This window comes from Neoarius graeffei, chromosome 28 (genome assembly GCF_027579695.1).
Source record: "Neoarius graeffei isolate fNeoGra1 chromosome 28, fNeoGra1.pri, whole genome shotgun sequence".
NCBI classification, from domain to species: domain Eukaryota; kingdom Metazoa; phylum Chordata; class Actinopteri; order Siluriformes; family Ariidae; genus Neoarius; species Neoarius graeffei.
The window spans coordinates 12,532,226-12,551,098 of NC_083596.1; the positions used below are offsets into that span (position 1 = coordinate 12,532,226).

At 38.8% G+C, this 18,873-nt stretch overlaps 1 protein-coding gene across 2 annotated transcripts; it reads left to right on the top strand.

Moving 5' to 3' along the window:
- Positions 1-7,927: 7,927 nt before the first annotated feature.
- On the top strand, positions 7,928-16,253 carry tbx3a (T-box transcription factor 3a). 2 transcript variants are annotated; one of them, XM_060912979.1, is made up of 7 exons: positions 7,928-9,258; positions 10,011-10,278; positions 10,560-10,724; positions 11,709-11,785; positions 12,035-12,192; positions 12,981-13,612; positions 14,435-16,253. In XM_060912979.1, exons 1-7 carry the CDS (start codon positions 8,846-8,848, stop codon positions 14,855-14,857), a joined length of 2,136 nt encoding a protein of 711 aa, XP_060768962.1. In that variant the 5' UTR covers positions 7,928-8,845; the 3' UTR covers positions 14,858-16,253. The 2 variants fall into 2 exon arrangements, with proteins under 2 accessions (XP_060768962.1, XP_060768961.1); XM_060912978.1 differs by having other exon boundaries at positions 10,578-10,724.
- Positions 16,254-18,873: the final 2,620 nt, after the last annotated feature.

Below are 18,873 nucleotides of genomic sequence, written 5' to 3' on the forward strand. Positions count from 1 at the left end.
ACAAGACGTGTGTGTGTGTGTGTGTGTGTCGCAGGGCGGGGACGCGCCTCATTCCCGGAGAAGCGCGAGCTGTGAGAGTAACGGACCCGGCCGGTGCACTTTTATACACTATGCATGCTGTTGCTGTTGTTGTTGTTTACCTGGAGCCTTTTATCGCGATAGTACCATTGTAGTTTTTTGTGCGTTTGACTCTACTTTTTTGTCGATTTTTTTTAATCCGGATTTGGAAGTGGCTCACGGGTTCCAGACAACCTGGCTCCAGCGGTCGACTCTCATGGCCTGAGAGGTTGTTGGTTGTCTGTTCGAGCAGAGACAAGTGTAAATCTCTTTGACAATCTCTGTGTGTTTGTTTGTTTGTTTGTTTGTTTGTTTGTTTGCCTACAATTCAAGCACGCAAGCTGTATGAAAACACTACTGTCTATATATATTGTGAAATATAACTGATAATAAAACACTTGTTTACTGCTGTCCGATATGTCAAAATATCAATCTCGAGCCTTCATCATATACCATTTGATTAGATGCTCAAAATACCTGTTGAAATGTTTTAGCTTTGATATGGATATAATTTATTAATTTTGTATTGTTTGAGGGGAAAAAAAAGATCAGATCAGATTTGTTTCATGCAATATTGACAAGAAGATTATTAGTCAAAGCAACAGGTGTGGTGTGTAGAAATAATAATAATAATAATAATAATAATAATAATAATAATAATAATAATAATAATAATAATAATAACGCAGAGGTTTCAAAGCTGAGAAGCAATCCCAGTATTTCTGAGGTGTTCATCCGATGAATAATAAAATGCATGTTCTGTACCGTTCTTCTCGTAAATATGTCTGTTTATGCGCATTGGGGTGTTAAATGATAAAGGATCCAGAGATGTTATATGCACAGGAAAACTTCACACTTGCCCACTTGCCACGTTGGACTGAGGCTTGCTCCTTGTCAGAAATGGCCAGAGAAATGAGATAATGAGGTCCTGAGGTCCTGTGATAACACAGATCCCCCCCCCCACACACACACACACACCCCACCCCTACACACACACGCATACACACACACACAACGGACCCGAACTATCGCCAAGCAGTTTCCCAAAAGAAAACCCGACACTGTACCCATGCACCGCGCAAGTCACTTCTCATTTGGCGCACACAAAAGCTGATCCAGCCCAAATCCCAACTAAAAAAAAAAAAACGGGCGCCAGGGCGACACGCCGTGCAATGCTCCAAATGTAGGCTTTTCAGTGCGCGACTAATTAACTGGAATACCACCTTCTCTTTAAAAAAAAAAAAGTGACCATTTAATTTGCTGTGTATGTCAAAGGTTCACCAATCGGTCGCCAAGAACAGTTGTGGGCAATGGATCTTATTAGGGGGGGATGACCTGGGCGCTGAAAAGGTTATGGGCTTTTCACTGCCTCGCTCTGAAAACCAAGATGTTTCCTAGTCGGATTTTAATTGGTATTGTGTGTGTGTGTGTGTGTGGGGGGGGGGGGGGGGGGGGGGTTTAATGGCATGAGTTTGGACTAATATTGCCAAACATAATTCCATTTTTTTAACGAAAACTTCCTAGTCGGATTTTAATGTAATTTTATTTATTTATTTATTTATCTTTACTCTGTTTGACCATGTTTTCATATCTAGATGGGGACCACAACCAAATGTCCTCCACAAGGATAGAAATATTTGACAGTTTGGATCTCGGAAGGACATTTGGCTGATCCCCACGAGGAGCTAAAACGTTTCCTTTTGATTACTGTGATATAGTTAAGGTTAGGGTCAGTTTTAGATGGAGAACAGCACTTGGCAAATATATAAACCAGGTCAGGATTGTTGTTGTTGTTGTTGTGTGTAACAGTGTGTAACAATCGCCCTCACGTTTTTTGTTTGTTTGTTTGTTTGTTTGTTTGTTTGTTTGTTTGTTTGTTTGTTTTCCTTAAAGAAGAGCATCAGAGCACCTTCTGGTGCAAAACATCACAGTGTTTGTAATTCAGTGTTGCACACATTGCACTTTTATACTTATTTAGTGTGCATTAAGTGTATAATAATGTATCATGGATGCCATGTGTAGTTCACACGACTGCTTCGACTCGAAGCCAGGTTTGAGACTTTTTAAAATTATTATTAGACTATGTAATACCACAAAACATAAGTTATTGTCAGCTTATTAATCAGATGTGCTTAGATGTTTGGATTTGAGTTGTTTTGACTAAGCTAAGTAAATACTCCTAGATGCGAAGTACAAATTATTTGACACGTTACAAGATGAAGAAATAATAAGGGTATTTTAAAAAAAAGGAGACACAATGACATTTTAAATACCATAGCACCATTTAAAAAATCGAAGAAATCTAGTTTGTGCAAAGCAACAAAAACATGCAAAAGAAATATATATATAAACTTAAATTTTGACTTACTTGCCTCTTTAAAAAAAAATCAGGTGCCGAGGAAACTCCTTGTTTTGAAGCTCTGAAAGCCGATCTCTCTCTCTCTCTCTCAATGACTGCAGAAAGAATTATGCAAAACATGTGCGGATATTTTCAGTGGATGAATGAAGGCCAGGTTTCTTTTTAGAACAAGTCGGAATTGCGCTAAAAGTTGTGTGCTGTTGGGCGACTTTACAGAAAATGTAAACAAAATCGAAAATGACAAAATATTTATAGTGCACATTTCGGATTGATTCGTTTAAATGTATAAGGAACATCAGACCAAGTAAAAAATCTAGTATTGCACGGTCTATTTACAGAAAAGGCTGAACTTGTTTAGATTTACAATGTGCGACTTTGCAATGACGGATAGAATAAAAAACTTAGCTGTAACCTGCAGCAAAATTGCATGCAAACTGTGTTTATCTCCAAAAGAACTCTCAAAGGGTAGAGGAATATTTATGATATGATAAACTGTGGACCGGAAAGTCAGCCCCACAGAAATGTCGCAGCACTTAAACGCGCGTTAATGAGCTGTTTACAAAGGTTTGGACAGTACATTAAATAAAAAAAAGGAATATCTTTTGTTGTTGTTGTTGTTGTTGTTTAATGAACAAACGACGTATCTTGAAGTTTGCAAAGCACATGAAATTCTCCTGCCAAAACTGGACCATGCAGGGTTCTATTATTTTTATTGTACTGCAATGCTTGTAATGCATTCAGCATCTAACAGAACAATTAACTTTCAGTTTTTTACTGCTTAAGTGAAGGCTAGTGGCAAAATATTTTTCTATAGAGCTTAAGGTTTGTGGGTACATTAATTAATTCATTCATTCTTCAGTAACCGCTCAGTGAAGTTTTAGAGCATGTGTTGTCTTGCACTGGAGAGCACAAATAAAATATGGGTTAAAACTTTACCACGTTGCTTCGAAGTGGTGCCAAAGTGTGTCATGTTTGTGAGTTCTTGGTACTCTCATATTTCAAAAGTAGTAAATAGTGTATACTTTTCTTCCAGTGTTATTATTCAAATACTTTTGAAATACTGATCTACTATGGACTGGACTAGAATTAATGATAACGATGTGAACGGGGAAAAATACACCCAGCATATATAGTTAAAAGGTCTACTTTAGGATCAGAAAGAGTAAGCTAATGAGGTGAGGCAACGCAAGATTTGTGATCTGATTTTGCTACTGATCCGAGATCAGTTTTCACGTTTTGTAACTGCTTAAATGACTGCTGTGAATTGGGATAACTTGAGCATACATCAGGCTCATGTGCATCCTGTCTGGCATGCCCTCTCGCTTCAGTGCTGTCCCACTGCCAGGTCATATGGTCCCCAGACAAGGAAACAACAAGAGGCCCAGGATTTTCTCTTAAAATGAATGAACGAGCACTTGGCACCCTCAACAAGTTTGCAGCATTAAGTCATTACCTGGAATGGTATAAGGGACTGTTTCTCCATCAAGTCAATGAAGAAAAAACTTGATCTATGCAATAAACACAGCCATCTGAAGCCCATAGTAGACAGCATATGGAAGTATACAATTAGCACACAAAATGCAAAACTATGTCTACTTGCTGTTATAATTAGGGTTACCATGCTAACAAATGTTTTGGTTCTGGGTTCAAGTTTTGTTCATTTACTGTCATGAGTATTTTTGCAAGGGAAAAAAGGTTTTCATTGTGTGCAGGAAGCTGCACGAGAACACAAAACTTTAACCAAGACACTATTGTTGAGAAATTACACTTCATCATGGTCTAACATCGAAAGTGATAAATGTCTCTTTAAACACACCACAGAGCAGTGGTCTCCTTCATGGACTATTTCAAGTTTCCATTTCAGAGGTGTCTGTCTCCACATAAATACCAAACCACTGTAACTCAAGATGACTCAGAAACAATTAGCACCCTTCTCTTCTGGCAGGTTTTGCAGCGGTTCTCCTGATGCAAAGTCTACTGCAGATTAGCGACAGTTTCAAATCTGTGGAATAGTACACATGATCAGAACAACCTACATTCTGAATCTTTTCAAAAGGTGTCTCGGAATGAATCAAGACTTATAAAATTGCCAACACAAGTCCCTTTCATGCATAAATATTTGCAAGTGAAACAAGTTTCAACAAGCACGAGTGAGCGCAAAGCATCATGGAGAGCTCTATACATAAAAAGGTTTAGGTTGGGATAGCATTGTGTTGTATTTCATGGTGATAATTCTGTGCTGAAATATCACATGACTATAACTCTATAAGTCAAGTATACACCAAAGTGCTAAAAGTATTTTCCTATACCAAGAACAAATTCCCACATCAAGTTTAGCGCTTATGGAGTATTTCATCTTTCTGATTAACCGGAGTCATTTATGTGCATTTACGGGCTTTCTCCACCTCCATTTGCTCATGTATATCTCTTAGACCACAATGAATCTCCTTGAAAAGAAGTCAATGAACACATCCCCTAATTAACTAAAATAGTTTTCATCAATACTTGTAGCAAGTTATTGCACAAGCTAATGAAAGCACTGGTGGATTTATAGAAAAATGACAGACAGGTCTGAATAATTGACAGGTAAAGTGACTCATGGTGTAGCAGTAGCTACTGAGGCCTCATTGCCGTGTCTCCATTTATGCGACCATTAATCAGAGCCCAATTAATGATATACTTTAAGCAAGTTAAATGAACGGGGGGTCAACTGTCCATGAGGCATATGTCATTACAATGTCTTAGGGCAAGAAGATGAAGCACGTATATGTCAATTATGGGGTGTGTATACAAATCAGGATGTACAGTATATGGATGACTTTACGGATACCATAATTCATAGTTTATACCTTATTCATGTCTTCTTATAGAAGAGTTATAACATCAATGAAACTGACTTTATGTTAAAACTGTTTAAAAATGTTATAATCACATTGTCTGTTATCACCCAAATGAGGATGGGTTCCCTTTTGAGTCTGGTTCCTCTCGAGGTTTCTTCCTCATGTCATCTGAGGGAGTTTTTCCTTGCCACCATAGCCACAGGCATGCTCATTAGGGATAAAATTAGCTCATGTTTAAAGTCATTAAAATTCTGTAAACCTGCTTTGCGACAATGTCTATTGTTAAAAGCGCTATAGAAATAAACTTGACTTCTTTGATGACTGTTCATTCGTTCATTCATTCAGCTTAGGCTCACCCACTGACTTTTATGGTCTTCTGGGACTTTTCATTAATAAGTATGCAAATGACAGAAAATACATTATTTACCTCTGATGATACAGAGCCAGTTTGTCAAAAGAACTGGATGTTTTTTAGGTTTATTAGTGGAGATAACTTGAGGATTGGATTAATGAAAGCATGAGTAAATCTTTTAAGTAGTATGAATTGTTTGGGTAATGTCATCTCACTCACTCACCAAAAAAACCTTTCATACATAGTAAAAGAGAGATATAGGAGGCAATGACAAACATCATCAGTCATGTTTGGGTCATGCAGTGTATTTACAGTCCTCTGAGGGCTACTTATTTAATTAAGCTTGGTGGACATGAAAGGGTGCCACTGTGTCAACACTGCTTCCTATTTACAGGCAGCTCCTGCTAAATTGACGTGAACTTTGAGGAGGAAAAGGAGAAAAAGAGAAGTCACACACAGTGGTCAAGCTGCTTATCACTTATACGTTTTGACTAGTGATTGTGTGCATTTAATTCCAAATGTGTCTTCGAACTGAGTTTTTGGTCATTATCCAAATGAAATAATGTGATGATACGATGTGATAACTGTAAACATGGGTATAACAATCAAGCAAATGAATGAATGAATGAATGAATGAATGAATGATCACATTTCCACACTAAAAAGGAAATGAATAAAGGTTCTCCTTTTCTGTCATACCAATATAATTGCACCTAATAGTGAAAAATAGTTTGATCTATTCTAATAAGAAATAGTGGTTTCTGATTACACAAGGTCATGCTCAACAACAAAGAGTGGGTATGAGTCACACTAGACTTTGTAGTAAAATGAATAGATTGCCCAGTATCATTAGTTAGGCCTAATTATGTTTTTTTTTCCATGACTGACCAAAACTAGGAGTTGTTTACGTGCAAATGAATCATACCATGTGTGTGGAAAGCCTATCATATGCACATCTACAGGTTTGCAGTAATTGGATATAGTGAACTGTTCATCATTCAAAGACATCCACTGTTTGAAAGCACTGTTTTTAATTAGATGCAGAAATAAAGGTACCAGGCTGCAGTGTTGGGTGGGTACTACAAGGATCTATACACCTTTTTATGCACTATTTTAGTATGCAGGCTATCTTTTGGGAAAGGGGAATACAGTGTACCTTGAAAAATAATTTACTGTTCATAGGCTTTCTGGACCTTAAGGACCATTGCAACACCACGTGCATTTTTTATTTGAGTACAAATAACATACTTAAGGTCCAAAAGATGTACCCTTCATGGCCCCACCCCAGCCATAAGACACAGTACAGTTTGGCACCTTGATTTCTGGACTAGTGAACAAAATCCATAATACATAACGCAATATTTTTAACCCATGAAGTGATCTGATTTCATGACAAGACCAGAATCTACTCAGAACCTAATAGGCCTAATGCATAAAGCTAGGAAATAATGGCAATGCATCATGATAATGCAGGTGAAAGTCGGATTTGGTGGTGATGCTGATTATGCAGCTTATCATGTTCAAAATCAGGAAACTGTTTCATTCAGGCTCCACGTTCAGAAATAATGGCACCCTTTCCTTGGAGCTTGGGTAATACCATCAACAGGTTTCTGCTGTATCTTTTGACCTATGTGGTGTACCGTGAATTAAATTTTAGATCAGAGGTCCATTTATGCATCTTTGTTATTTAAGGTACACTTTCTATATTCATGTTTTCAGGTGAAAGATTCTAAATCAAAACTCAGGTGAAAATTAAAGTCAGTAAGAAAAATGAAAATGTCAATGCATTCTGCAACAGGTTCAAAGTATAATAATAATAATAATAATAATAATAATAATAATAATAATAATAATAATAATAGAAAAAACATGATTCTTAATATCCATCAGTAATTCTGTTCAGGAGGAAATGTAGGCATTTTCAGTTTTCAATTCGAATGGTGCTCCAGTGTAAATGCAATTAAAGAAAACTGGTTTACATTCATGCTTTTAAAAAAATAATAATAAGATTAGCTTTAAAAAAAAAAAGGATAGATTTACATGCGTCGGATTTATTTTAGGCAAATAGCTACAAAGGTGTAGATTTTGATTCTGAATTTGGGATGTGATGGGTGGGGGAGAGGGGCTGAGCCGTGACGGTACACGCTTACGGCTTTGCCTTGCTCTTCTTCTCGCTGCCTCCCACAGTTCGCTTGCTCTCTCGCGCGCCCTGTGTCGGTAGACGGCGATCCGTGCGCGTGCGCGTGGGCGCGCACACACACACACACACACACACACACCGAGCGAGGCAGTGCTGTCTCGCGGCGGCAATCGAGTTTTCCCCAAACACCTCTTTATAAGTCCGAAGTCTTTCCCCTCCACCCGACCTGTTAAAACCACGCCTACGGAGGCACACAATTGGTCCCGAAAGCGTCAAAGAGCCAATCAACGGAGTCTGGCGTCTGGCAACGCGCGTCACATCCACACGGTTTTGGAGCTCATGGAATTCAGAAGCACTGGTAAGATCTCGGTGCTGGGATCTCGCCACCTCCGCGCGGCCCAAACGGACTTTCTCCAACGTGTATGTATGTGAGGTTTTATTATTATTTTTTTATTATTATTTTATTATTTTTTTTATTTAGTGAGGAATGCGTGCGCGCGTGAAGATCCAGGCTATGTAAGAAACTAATGGACTCGGGGAAATCCATTTGAGTCCCCATTGCGTCCGTGTGGAAGGATTGATCGAAACCCAAACACGGCGAACACATTTCCAGCAGAATGTAGATTCTGAGCACCAGCAACGTGAACGCATATTTATAAAAATAAAATTTAAAAAAAATCACTGATTTCGTTCTGTTTTGGTTTTCTATTTGTGCGCGTGTGTATGTGTTTTGGTTTGGGGTTTTTTTTTTTGTTTGGTTGGTTGTTTTTTTTTTCTTTCTTCTCCCCTTTTGGCTAAGCGAGCTGTACGACAGCCATTGAAGATAAAATCTACAGCACCGCCGGAGAGGACTTCATGGATCGCCTTGTCTTGTTCTCAGTTGCAGTCACTTTGCTGGAATCCATCTAACGAAGAACACCAGCACGTTACTCGAGCCTAGGCAGTGGATGCTTAGGTTTTATTTATTTATTTATCTATCTACAAAACTGGATTTCTGCGGATTTCTAAAAACCTGGATAAAGAATCAGACTCTGTTCCAGCGTTGTTAGAAAAGACAAAGCAAGACACAACTTCTAGGCGATATCAGATATTGCTACATGCAATATCTGGACTTTTGGATGACCTTCCTGATGAGAGATCCAGTTATCCAAGGCTCGAGTATGGCATACCACCCGTTTTTACCCAACCGGGGTCCAGAGTTTGCCATGAGCGCCATGCTGGGCCACCAACCGCCGTTCTTCCCGGCTCTGGCACTGCCACCAAACGGCTCGCTTTCTCTGCCAGGAGCGCTCGGGAAACCCATCATGGAGCAGTTGATGGGCACCGCGGATTCGGGCCTGCACTTCTCCTCTCTGGGGCATCAGGCCGCTGCTGCTCATCTCCGGCCTCTAAAAACACTCGAGCCGGAGGAGGAAGTAGAAGACGACCCAAAAGTTCATCTCGAAGCCAAAGAACTTTGGGAGCTCTTCCACAAGTGCGGCACAGAAATGGTTATCACCAAATCAGGAAGGTAAACCAAGGCGATGTTCGAAGGAGATACTCTACTCTATTGCATTGATTTATTGATTTGGGTGGCCCACTGCTTATACATTTAGTAATTAGCATATCTGAGCGTGAGACACCCACCCAGGTGAACTTCTGAAGTGCTTTAGAATAGACTGTACAATGGTGCCTGACGTGGTAATATAATTTTACAGTGTTATGTAGCCCAACCTAGGTTACTTTTATAGCATCACTTTAACGTAATCATATTTTATGACTCGAGTTAATACATTCTGACCTGTCATAACATGCCACAATTCAAAGAGAGATGCCTAGACTTGAGGCGAATTTTACACGGAGGTTTGAAGTAAACATTTTTGCAGGAGCTTACGTTTCATTTTTATGAATTTATTTGAAGTAATAAATAATTTAACAAATTATTCACAACAAAAAAGTCTCTTGTATGGTCTCATTATTATTATTATTATTATTATTATTATTATTATTATTATTATTACTTGATGGATCGAGGGCTGCAATGATTAGATTTGAAATAATACTAGGAAGTGGCTAAAGGTTAGGCCTAGTCAAGCATCAAGGCCAAAATAATTCAACACCAGAATGATTTTGTTTTTTGTTTTCGTAAACTGACACCGGATATGCTACTAGTCTAATCATAGCCTATCTAGTCAAAATGTAGTCGTCCCAAAGTCAACAGGTTACTGCAGTGATTAGGCTAGAAGATGAGTCAAATGTATTTATCTCCTCTGTTTCTTGCAGGAGAATGTTTCCTCCGTTTAAAGTAAGATGCACTGGTCTGGACAAGAAAGCCAAATATATTCTATTGATGGATATTGTAGCGGCTGATGACTGTAGGTATAAATTTCATAATTCGCGTTGGATGGTGGCCGGGAAGGCTGACCCCGAAATGCCAAAGCGGATGTACATTCACCCCGACAGCCCAGCCACTGGCGAGCAATGGATGTCCAAAGTCGTCAACTTTCACAAACTTAAACTCACCAACAATATCTCCGACAAGCATGGATTTGTAAGTGGAATGTATTATTATTATTATTATTATTATTAAGTACACATTTTTCAAGGTAAATACGCCTTGGCAATTATTTCATCCAAAATAATTTTGCTGGGTATTAATGTCTGGATTTTACAATCTGCATTTCTTGAAACACACACACGCACACACACACTAAAAAGTCACTGTTTTAACGGCATGCACTAGGCCTCGGCTTGGGAATAAGAACTCATGTGTGTTCTGAATGCTGAATGTGTCCCATATTTGTAAGCTATAAACGTATTAAAATTTACCAGGCCTTGTTTTCATCGCAGACAATTCTGAACTCCATGCACAAATACCAGCCAAGATTTCACATTGTTCGAGCCAATGACATTCTCAAGCTGCCCTACAGCACATTCAGGACTTACGTTTTCCCTGAGACTGATTTTATTGCTGTTACTGCGTACCAAAATGACAAGGTAGGTAAAGATTTAAGTGCTAAGCTGATTGTTTGCGTTATTTCCTCGGGTTCGTCATTGATTGATTATATTTTCTTTATCAGTTGTAGAACTGCCTTTTGAAGTTTTAAATCGTGGCCAAAATTGTGAAAATGTTGTAAATGTGTGATATTTTGCACGAGGTTTGACAATCACAATCACTAAGTCCATGTTATCACAATCACTAAATCCATGCTCAGATGTAGAAAATATTTTTGAGAATGTGAGCTAGACCTCTCAGGAATGTCCGCTGTGCAGGTCATCTTAATTATATTTAATCACACGGGGTCGAGGATTTGGCAAACTACCCGAACAGTGTGTGTGTGTGTGTGTGTGTGTGAGAGAGAGAGAGAGAGAGAGAGAGAGAGAGAGAATATATCATGCAAGTCCATAATCTCTCCCTGTGTGTGTGTGTGTGTGTGTGTGTGTGTGTGTGTGTGTGTGTGTGTGTGTGTGTGTGTGTGTGTGTGTGCGTGCGTTTGCATTGCCATGATACAATGTGTTGTTGTTGTTGTTGTTGTTGTTGTTGTTGTTGTTAATATAATATACCTAAATTGTTATCTTGGAGAAGATTTACTAGTGCAAGCAAAAAATGAGTATGCTCAGTGACAAGTCGAGGAGAGAGAGAAAAGTGTGCGTGCGTGAGAGAGAGAGGGAGAGCTGCCTGCCAGACTGTGAATGTAAACGCATTTTTATGGAGGAAATTTCTTCAGACCACCTAGGTTAGCTGACATGATAAAAAAGTATAAACAAGTAATAACGCAAAACAACATTTGTACAATTAAGTGCACCAAACATATTCATAAATCATGTATCTATAGAATGTATTTTTTGTTTTTATTCCTTGCCCCTGACGTCACAGAATTGGCAACAAAGTCATTGTGTTTTAGTGATGTGCCAAACTCACCACCTTAAAACAAATACTTTGAATGTTTGCATAGTGATAGTGTTTATCTTTCCTTTCAGATTACACAACTGAAAATCGACCACAATCCGTTCGCCAAGGGGTTTCGAGATACTGGAAATGGAAGACGTGAAAAAAGGTCAGTGAGCAAGCAATTCATTGCAATACGGTAAAACATAAACAAAAAACAAACAAACAAATAAATAAAATGGAGATGCTAGAAATAAAGTGGTAAAATAGAAATAGATTTTCGATATGGCATTAATTTATAATTTATAACGAATAATTGATTCAACTAATCGGTTAAATATAAAATATGCATATGCATATTAAATTGAGCTAAAGTTTTGGGCTCCATCTCATTAACGGGCCGCTGTGTGCGCGACAGGAAACAGTTGGCCTTACAGACCTTACGATCGTACGAGGAACCGCAGAAGAAAGAGAACGGCACGTCTGATGATTCATCCGGTGAACAGACTTCATTCAAAGGTTTCCGTCAGGCTTCATCTCCTGCCACAGCCACCGTCGGTCGGCAGAGTTTAAAAGGTAAAGCATCAAGCAGAGAAGAGGAGAAGCTCCACAACTCTATCATCAAATGGGTTCTGATTTTATCCACATCATAAACTATTAAAGAGTGTATTAAAGCCGACTGTAAGAAGGTCATTCCAAATTAGCGTGTGTGTGTGTGTGTGTGTGTGTGTGTGTGTGTGTCCATTTCCTGTTGTTTATTTTTGAACAGCAGTTATTAAAATAATTGAGGATTAAATGAACACGTGACATATTGCTGTTTACATTCAGTAGTAAATTATGGTAGGTGGCTGTAGGTAAGTAAAAAGTTTTGTTTTTTTTTTTTAAGTTTCGTCAAATAAATATTTATTTATTCATTCATACAATACCAGTCAAAAGTTTGGACACATTTACTCATTACTATGTATGGGTGTGTCCAAACTTTTGACTGGTACTGTATATGAATAAATGTGTATATGTATTATTATTTTTTTAATCTATTACTAGTTCTACCAGTTAATTTATTTCAAGGTGTAATCACACACTAGCGAATAAAACTTGAGTCCACGTCATTTCAGCACTTTCATAACACAATAGTTCTTGATATGAATCAAGGTTTATATTGTTCTTGTTCCTGAAAACGAAATTACAGCACTACAGCAAAGCTGCTGTTTTAAATTCCTTGTATACAATTATAATAAGCAAGAATAGAGCCAACGAGATGAGATTCTAAGATGCAGTCTTAGTTATGAAGTCAAGAAAAATAAATATTTATTTTTGGGAGTTATGGACTTGGCTTTGGACCTGACGTTCTAATTTTGCTACAGATTTCTGCGACAGCGACGAAGACAGTGATGAGGACGAAAGGGATGTGAACCCCAAGGAAGTACCAGACTCGAGCAAAATCTCCACCACCACCAGTGAAGACGCAAAGGAGCGCGAGGGCGCTTTGAACAAACTCAACTCGTTTGGAGAAGCCGACTCTCGGCTGAGAGAGAGCAGGACTGAGAAAAGCCGTGCTGACTCAAGACAGAGTCCTGTGACGCTCATTTCTAGCACCACGCGCTCAGGAGAAGAGCTCAAAAGCCCAGCTGGAGAGCAGCCCAAACTGGATGAGTGCCGCAAGGAGACTTACACGACACCACTGACTGTTCAGACAGACACCGGCGCGCATCTGAACCACGGCCACTTGCACAATTTCGGATTTCCACCCGCTTTGGCCGGGCAGCAGTTTTTCAATCATCTGGGAAGTGCCCATCCTTTCCTCTTGCATCCCAGTCAGTTCAACATGGGAGGTGCGTTTTCCAATATGGCCACTGGGATGGGTCCGTTATTGGCAGCAGTGTCCTCCGGAGGAGTGACCAGCATGGACACAGCCAGCATGGCGTCACCGTCCCAAAGTCTGTCCGGAGCGCCAGGAGTGCCTTTTCATCTGCAGCAACATGTCCTGGCATCTCAGGTAAATAGTCTTGTCATTACCGTGACTACCTTCTCTTCAACTTTATCTTTTATTAGACTCTTCTGTGTGTGTGTGTGTGTGTGTGTGTGTGTGTGTGTGTGTGTGTGTGTGTGTGTGTGTGTGTGTGTGCACGGACAGCTATGTGATTTATATCGTTAAATTTTATGGTGTGGCGGTATCTGTTTTAACAGTGTTTTCTATCTAGACTATGAATCACAAGGAAATGCATATACCTTCTTATAGACTACACACACAGCTAGCATTTTGGAGCAGTTTCATTAAGGCTGTTCATTTATGACTGTTGGATTAGCCTTATTAACAAACAAACAAACAAACAAACAAACAAATACATGTTTGTCATGACGCATTTCAAAGTCCATGTGGAAACTTTTTTTCAAAATTTAGAAGGAAATGTTATAGCGTTTTAGGAAAAAATTGTGTGTGGGGGGGTAGGTTTTTGTTAATTTGTTTGTTTGCTTTTGTTTTTTTGCTTGAAAAAAATGACATGAACAAGAGTTATAATTGTGCTAAAAATTGTAAAGGTCTATTGGGACACAGCTAGGGATTTTTCTTATCTCTTGTGCAAACTTTATTGCTGTAAATAAATATTGTCATAAGCGAAAAATAGCTGATAGCAACATGTTTTTTTTGGTGGTGGGGGGACTTCAAAGATAAATCAGTTCAGTACTTCAGTGAAACTGCAACACTGTATCTTTTTTCTTGCTGCTTCTGGTGTCGAAATGAAGCGTATTTCTTGATTGTTGTTGTTATATACAGTAGGTTTGTTTGTTTATATATTTACTGATTTATTTCTCTATGCAGGGATTGGCGATGTCTCCATTTGGAGGCCTTTTCCCATATCCCTATACGTACATGGCAGCAGCAGCTGCTGCTTCTTCCGCCGCCACCTCCTCGGTCCATCGCCATCCGTTCCTTAACGCCGTCCGCCCGCGGCTCCGGTACAGCCCTTATTCATTACCGAGTGTCCCGGACAGCACTTTGCTCACAACCGCCATTCCTCCTCTCGACCTGAAGGGGGACGTCATGGCTTCCAGTCCCATCTCTACAACTCTGGACTCCACGTCTGAAGTGACCAGCCGTTCGTCGACCATATCATCCGGTTCTGCGTCTCTTTCACCAAAAACGGGCTCTGAAAAAGATTCGAACAACGAGCTCCAGAGCATCCAGCGCCTTGTGAGCGGACTCGATTCAAAGCAGGACAGAGCGCGAAGCGTCTCTCCATAATAATGATGATAATAATAATAATATTATTATTATTATTATTATTATTATTATTATTATTATTATTATTAATAACGATAATAATAATAATAATAATAATAATAATAGTAAGACATGATCTGCATTGGGAATCATTAAGGACATTGATGATACGGATCGTGTACGACGACACCCTTCTAGCGAAAGCGGGTTTACTGAGGCTGCGAACCTACAGATTAAAAAAAAAAATGTTCGATTGAAAAAAATGCACTTTGGTAAAATACAAAATAAAAAAAAAACGTAGTTGTGTTCTCGTCTTGTTAAATTAAAACAATCTATTTTTTTCCTCCTGATATTTGAATAGATTACCGTAGAAGTATTGAAAGTGAACAGCTTGGCAAAGGAGTGTGTGACAGGTCGAATCAGCTGCTGCTGTCCTCTCTACGTTTTATGTCAAGTTGCTGGGGGGGTCAATAGAGTAATTTTAATATGCACTCTTCATAGAATCTTAGTTTATTGGATATCTCTTTATCTAATAAAAAAAAAGACTGCTGTGTTTTTATTAGTTATTATATAAGCCTGTCGTTACTGCCAGATGGAAGCAGGCGGTCTGCATTCTGCATGTCGCTTTTTTTTTTTTTTGATATTACCAAATACACACACACACACACACACACACACACACACACACACACACACACACACACACACACACACCAACTACATCCAACACGAAAAATGACGAAACAGTGCGTGCAATATTACGTAACGGGTTTTTCATCTCTTGTGTAGACTCATGAACCTGACCCTAACATTGCAGATCAGAAAAAGTACCAAAAGTTCAGAACTTGCAATCACTCAAACTCAACAGCCACATGTATATAAATAAACACGTGTTATAATAGCCTAAATTATAAAACCATCTGATATTAAAAGCTACCCCGTGGTATACACACACACACACACACACACACACACACACACACACACACACACACAATCCAGCGCTGATGAATTGAGGACATGGGGAAACTGTACCATACCGACGGATGCGATTCTAATGACTATAATGTAAATAGTGACATATACTGTAGCTACAAAGTATTTATGTAATTATTTCATATGAATATTGCGTGTAAATATGATGGAGTTGGTTTCTTCCTAGGGGATCTGTTATTAATTTATTGTTGATATACTGTGTAAAAAATCTTTGTGAGGTATTCTCTGAGTCTTTGCTTATGACATTCACATTGAAGTTCCTCTGACTATGGATTGTAATGAGCCCCGTAGAAATATCTGCACTGCTAGTTTCCTCTAGCAGACCCATGTGCCATTGTTCCAGACTGTTCTGTGTTCAAGTGTTTCTGTCCAAACGAATTAAAGGCGACAGCGCATTGCGCCATTGTCTTCATACCAATGATATATATTTTCTTTTTCTTTTTTTCTCCTAAAACACAAAAACATGAAAAAAAACCTTCTTGTACAATTACGCTTGTTGCCAGAATTGTAAAGTGACTTTTTGTATATTATTATTATTATTATTATTATTATTATTATTATTATTATTATTATTATTATTTAATTTTGAACAATTTACATCAGCAATGTTTTCTTGAAAGTGTCAATAAAGAACTCAAATCAATCAAGATTTAAATCCAAAGGAGGAGACAAATAATTTGAGAAGCCTGTTAAATATTTGGTCACAAAGAACTATCAAGTTACAGTATGAGTGCAGTATAGAGGAGGCCAATATAAATCCATTAACGATTTTAAATGCATCTTTTTTGCTTGCTGTATAGTGTATCTACAAATAATCTATAGGCGACATCAGAGGGTTTGAACAAATGCAATTACACTATCAGAAATAAAGGTACCAAGCTGGACTTGTCTCTGCCTGGTACAGTAAATGGTACATGATTTGTCCACTCGGTACCTTGGAAAGTCCATGTGGTGTGCCTTTAAATATTTTTAGTGGCCTTTAAGGGCCAAAACGTGTACCTGAAATAATTAAAAAGAATTCTAGGTACATTTTACAATGTAAAAGTTGGTAGGAAGGAAAAGTAACAACAGTTTGGTATCTTTATTTGTGAGAGGGTATTATATCATGTTGTACAGGGGAATTAAACTGGTGTGACATGAAAATATATTTATTATGCAAAGGATGAATTGTAAGCTGGGCTGGAGGTAGCCCAAAGGGTTTTTTGTTCAATTTTTTTGTTCAATCTCTTTCTCTCTTTCTATTATAGTCAAAATTCTTCCAAAAACCAGTCGTGGAAGTGGTAAAAGTGAAAGGATCAGCACAGCTCGACCTGTCCTTGGCGGAATTCCTTCCTTGACATTAAACTGTTTGGAGCCACTGAGCTTTATGAGGGCCATCGTGGCACCAGCAGCCTCAAAGTTTACTTCCTACCTGGAAGAATGTAAAATAACGTGTTTGCTCACTCACTTGCACCCAGAGTCACAGGTTTATCAAAGCACCTATCTTTATTTGTATATAGTATGGTTAATAAGTAACGTCGGTGGCGCTGGAAAATAGGAGTAAACATGAGGCTAACTATCTCAATTGCTCCTTCTATTGCTCACCTGGCGCCTTCGATATCTTAACCGATTTTATTACTCGACAGGCGACAGTGCGTCTGCCGGATAACGTTGGAAGGATGTTTTCCTGCTGAGGTCAGCTGCTTATCGCCACCCAGCGGCTACAGGGCAAAGTACATGTCAAAGAGCAAAGCGTGTCCTCAGACTCTGATACTCTAGAAGCGGGTTCTACAATGGGTTAAGGCTCTGGGTTACTTCTCGGGTGGTTGTGGGTTCGAGTCCCAGTAATGCCAAGCTGCCGCTCTTGAGCAAGGCCTTTAACCCTATCGGCTCTATATGGGGTTGGGGAAAAAGATGTAAAAAGGAAGCCTTGGTTTGGAAGTGATGCTAAAATGACACTTGAAGATCCAGTAAACTGGATCATACATCCACCTCATCCTGTAAGGACAGAATTCTTCTAAGGGTGATCTTGATTTGTTCTGGCACTTGGGTTTTCCATTAAAAATAATAATACAGTTGCGCTGTTTGACATACTGTTTAATCAAATTTCAGTAGGTTTATTATACTGGTGTTATATTTGTTGCTCCTTTTTATTCTGCTCCTCGGGCCCTGTGAGGTCACATTTACAGATCAATATTCGATTAATCGTTTGTCAGTGTTCAGCAGAAAAGCTGTCCGTGTGTTTAATTTGCATTGGTTTTCCTTGAACCTCGTTTTCCTACAAAATCCACCAAAACATGAACAGAAAGTGGAAAAGAAAAAGAAATATTCATATCGACATATCAATATCAGGAAATCAATATCACAATATCATTAGGCTGTAAAACTGTCATTAAGGAAAGTAAGATTATCTTAACTGCAGTATTATTAAGATAATCACATCACCACCCAATATTTATAACGTCCAATTATTTTATGAGACTGTTAATAGTCATTGGTTATACCCTTGAAACCAGCACTGGGGTCAAAGATTCTTTGAAAGTGCATAAAATTGATTGGAAAGAAATCATCACAGAGGCGACGTGGCGATCGTTTTCACAACAAGCTGTTCACCTTTAAATCAATTTCTCAACAGGATTATATGGTGGAAATACACAGGGTTGATGTAACACTTTCATATTGAATTAAGCGGGAATTTTGCCTGGTGTTTTCCCTAAACACAGTCAAATAAATATGCAGGGTTTGATGTAATCGATTAATCGATTCAAGTGGAGTCTACATTCTGTTCCACATCTGACACTGAATAACCCTAATAGGAAATATTATAAAATCCGAACTAACTTTGGAATACAGTCATCTGACAAAGAGTCAAGTGACTGCGAGTGAGTTCACTTGCACATCCAGATTCATGTTCGCGAACAAGGTAGAGCTTTTTATTGGAGTTACGCGCCATCTAGTGGCTGATTATGGAATAGCTGGTTGAACTTTATCATTTTGCCACCCCCCATAATAATAATCTCATCTCATCATCTCTAGCTGTTTTATCCTGTTCTACAGGGTCG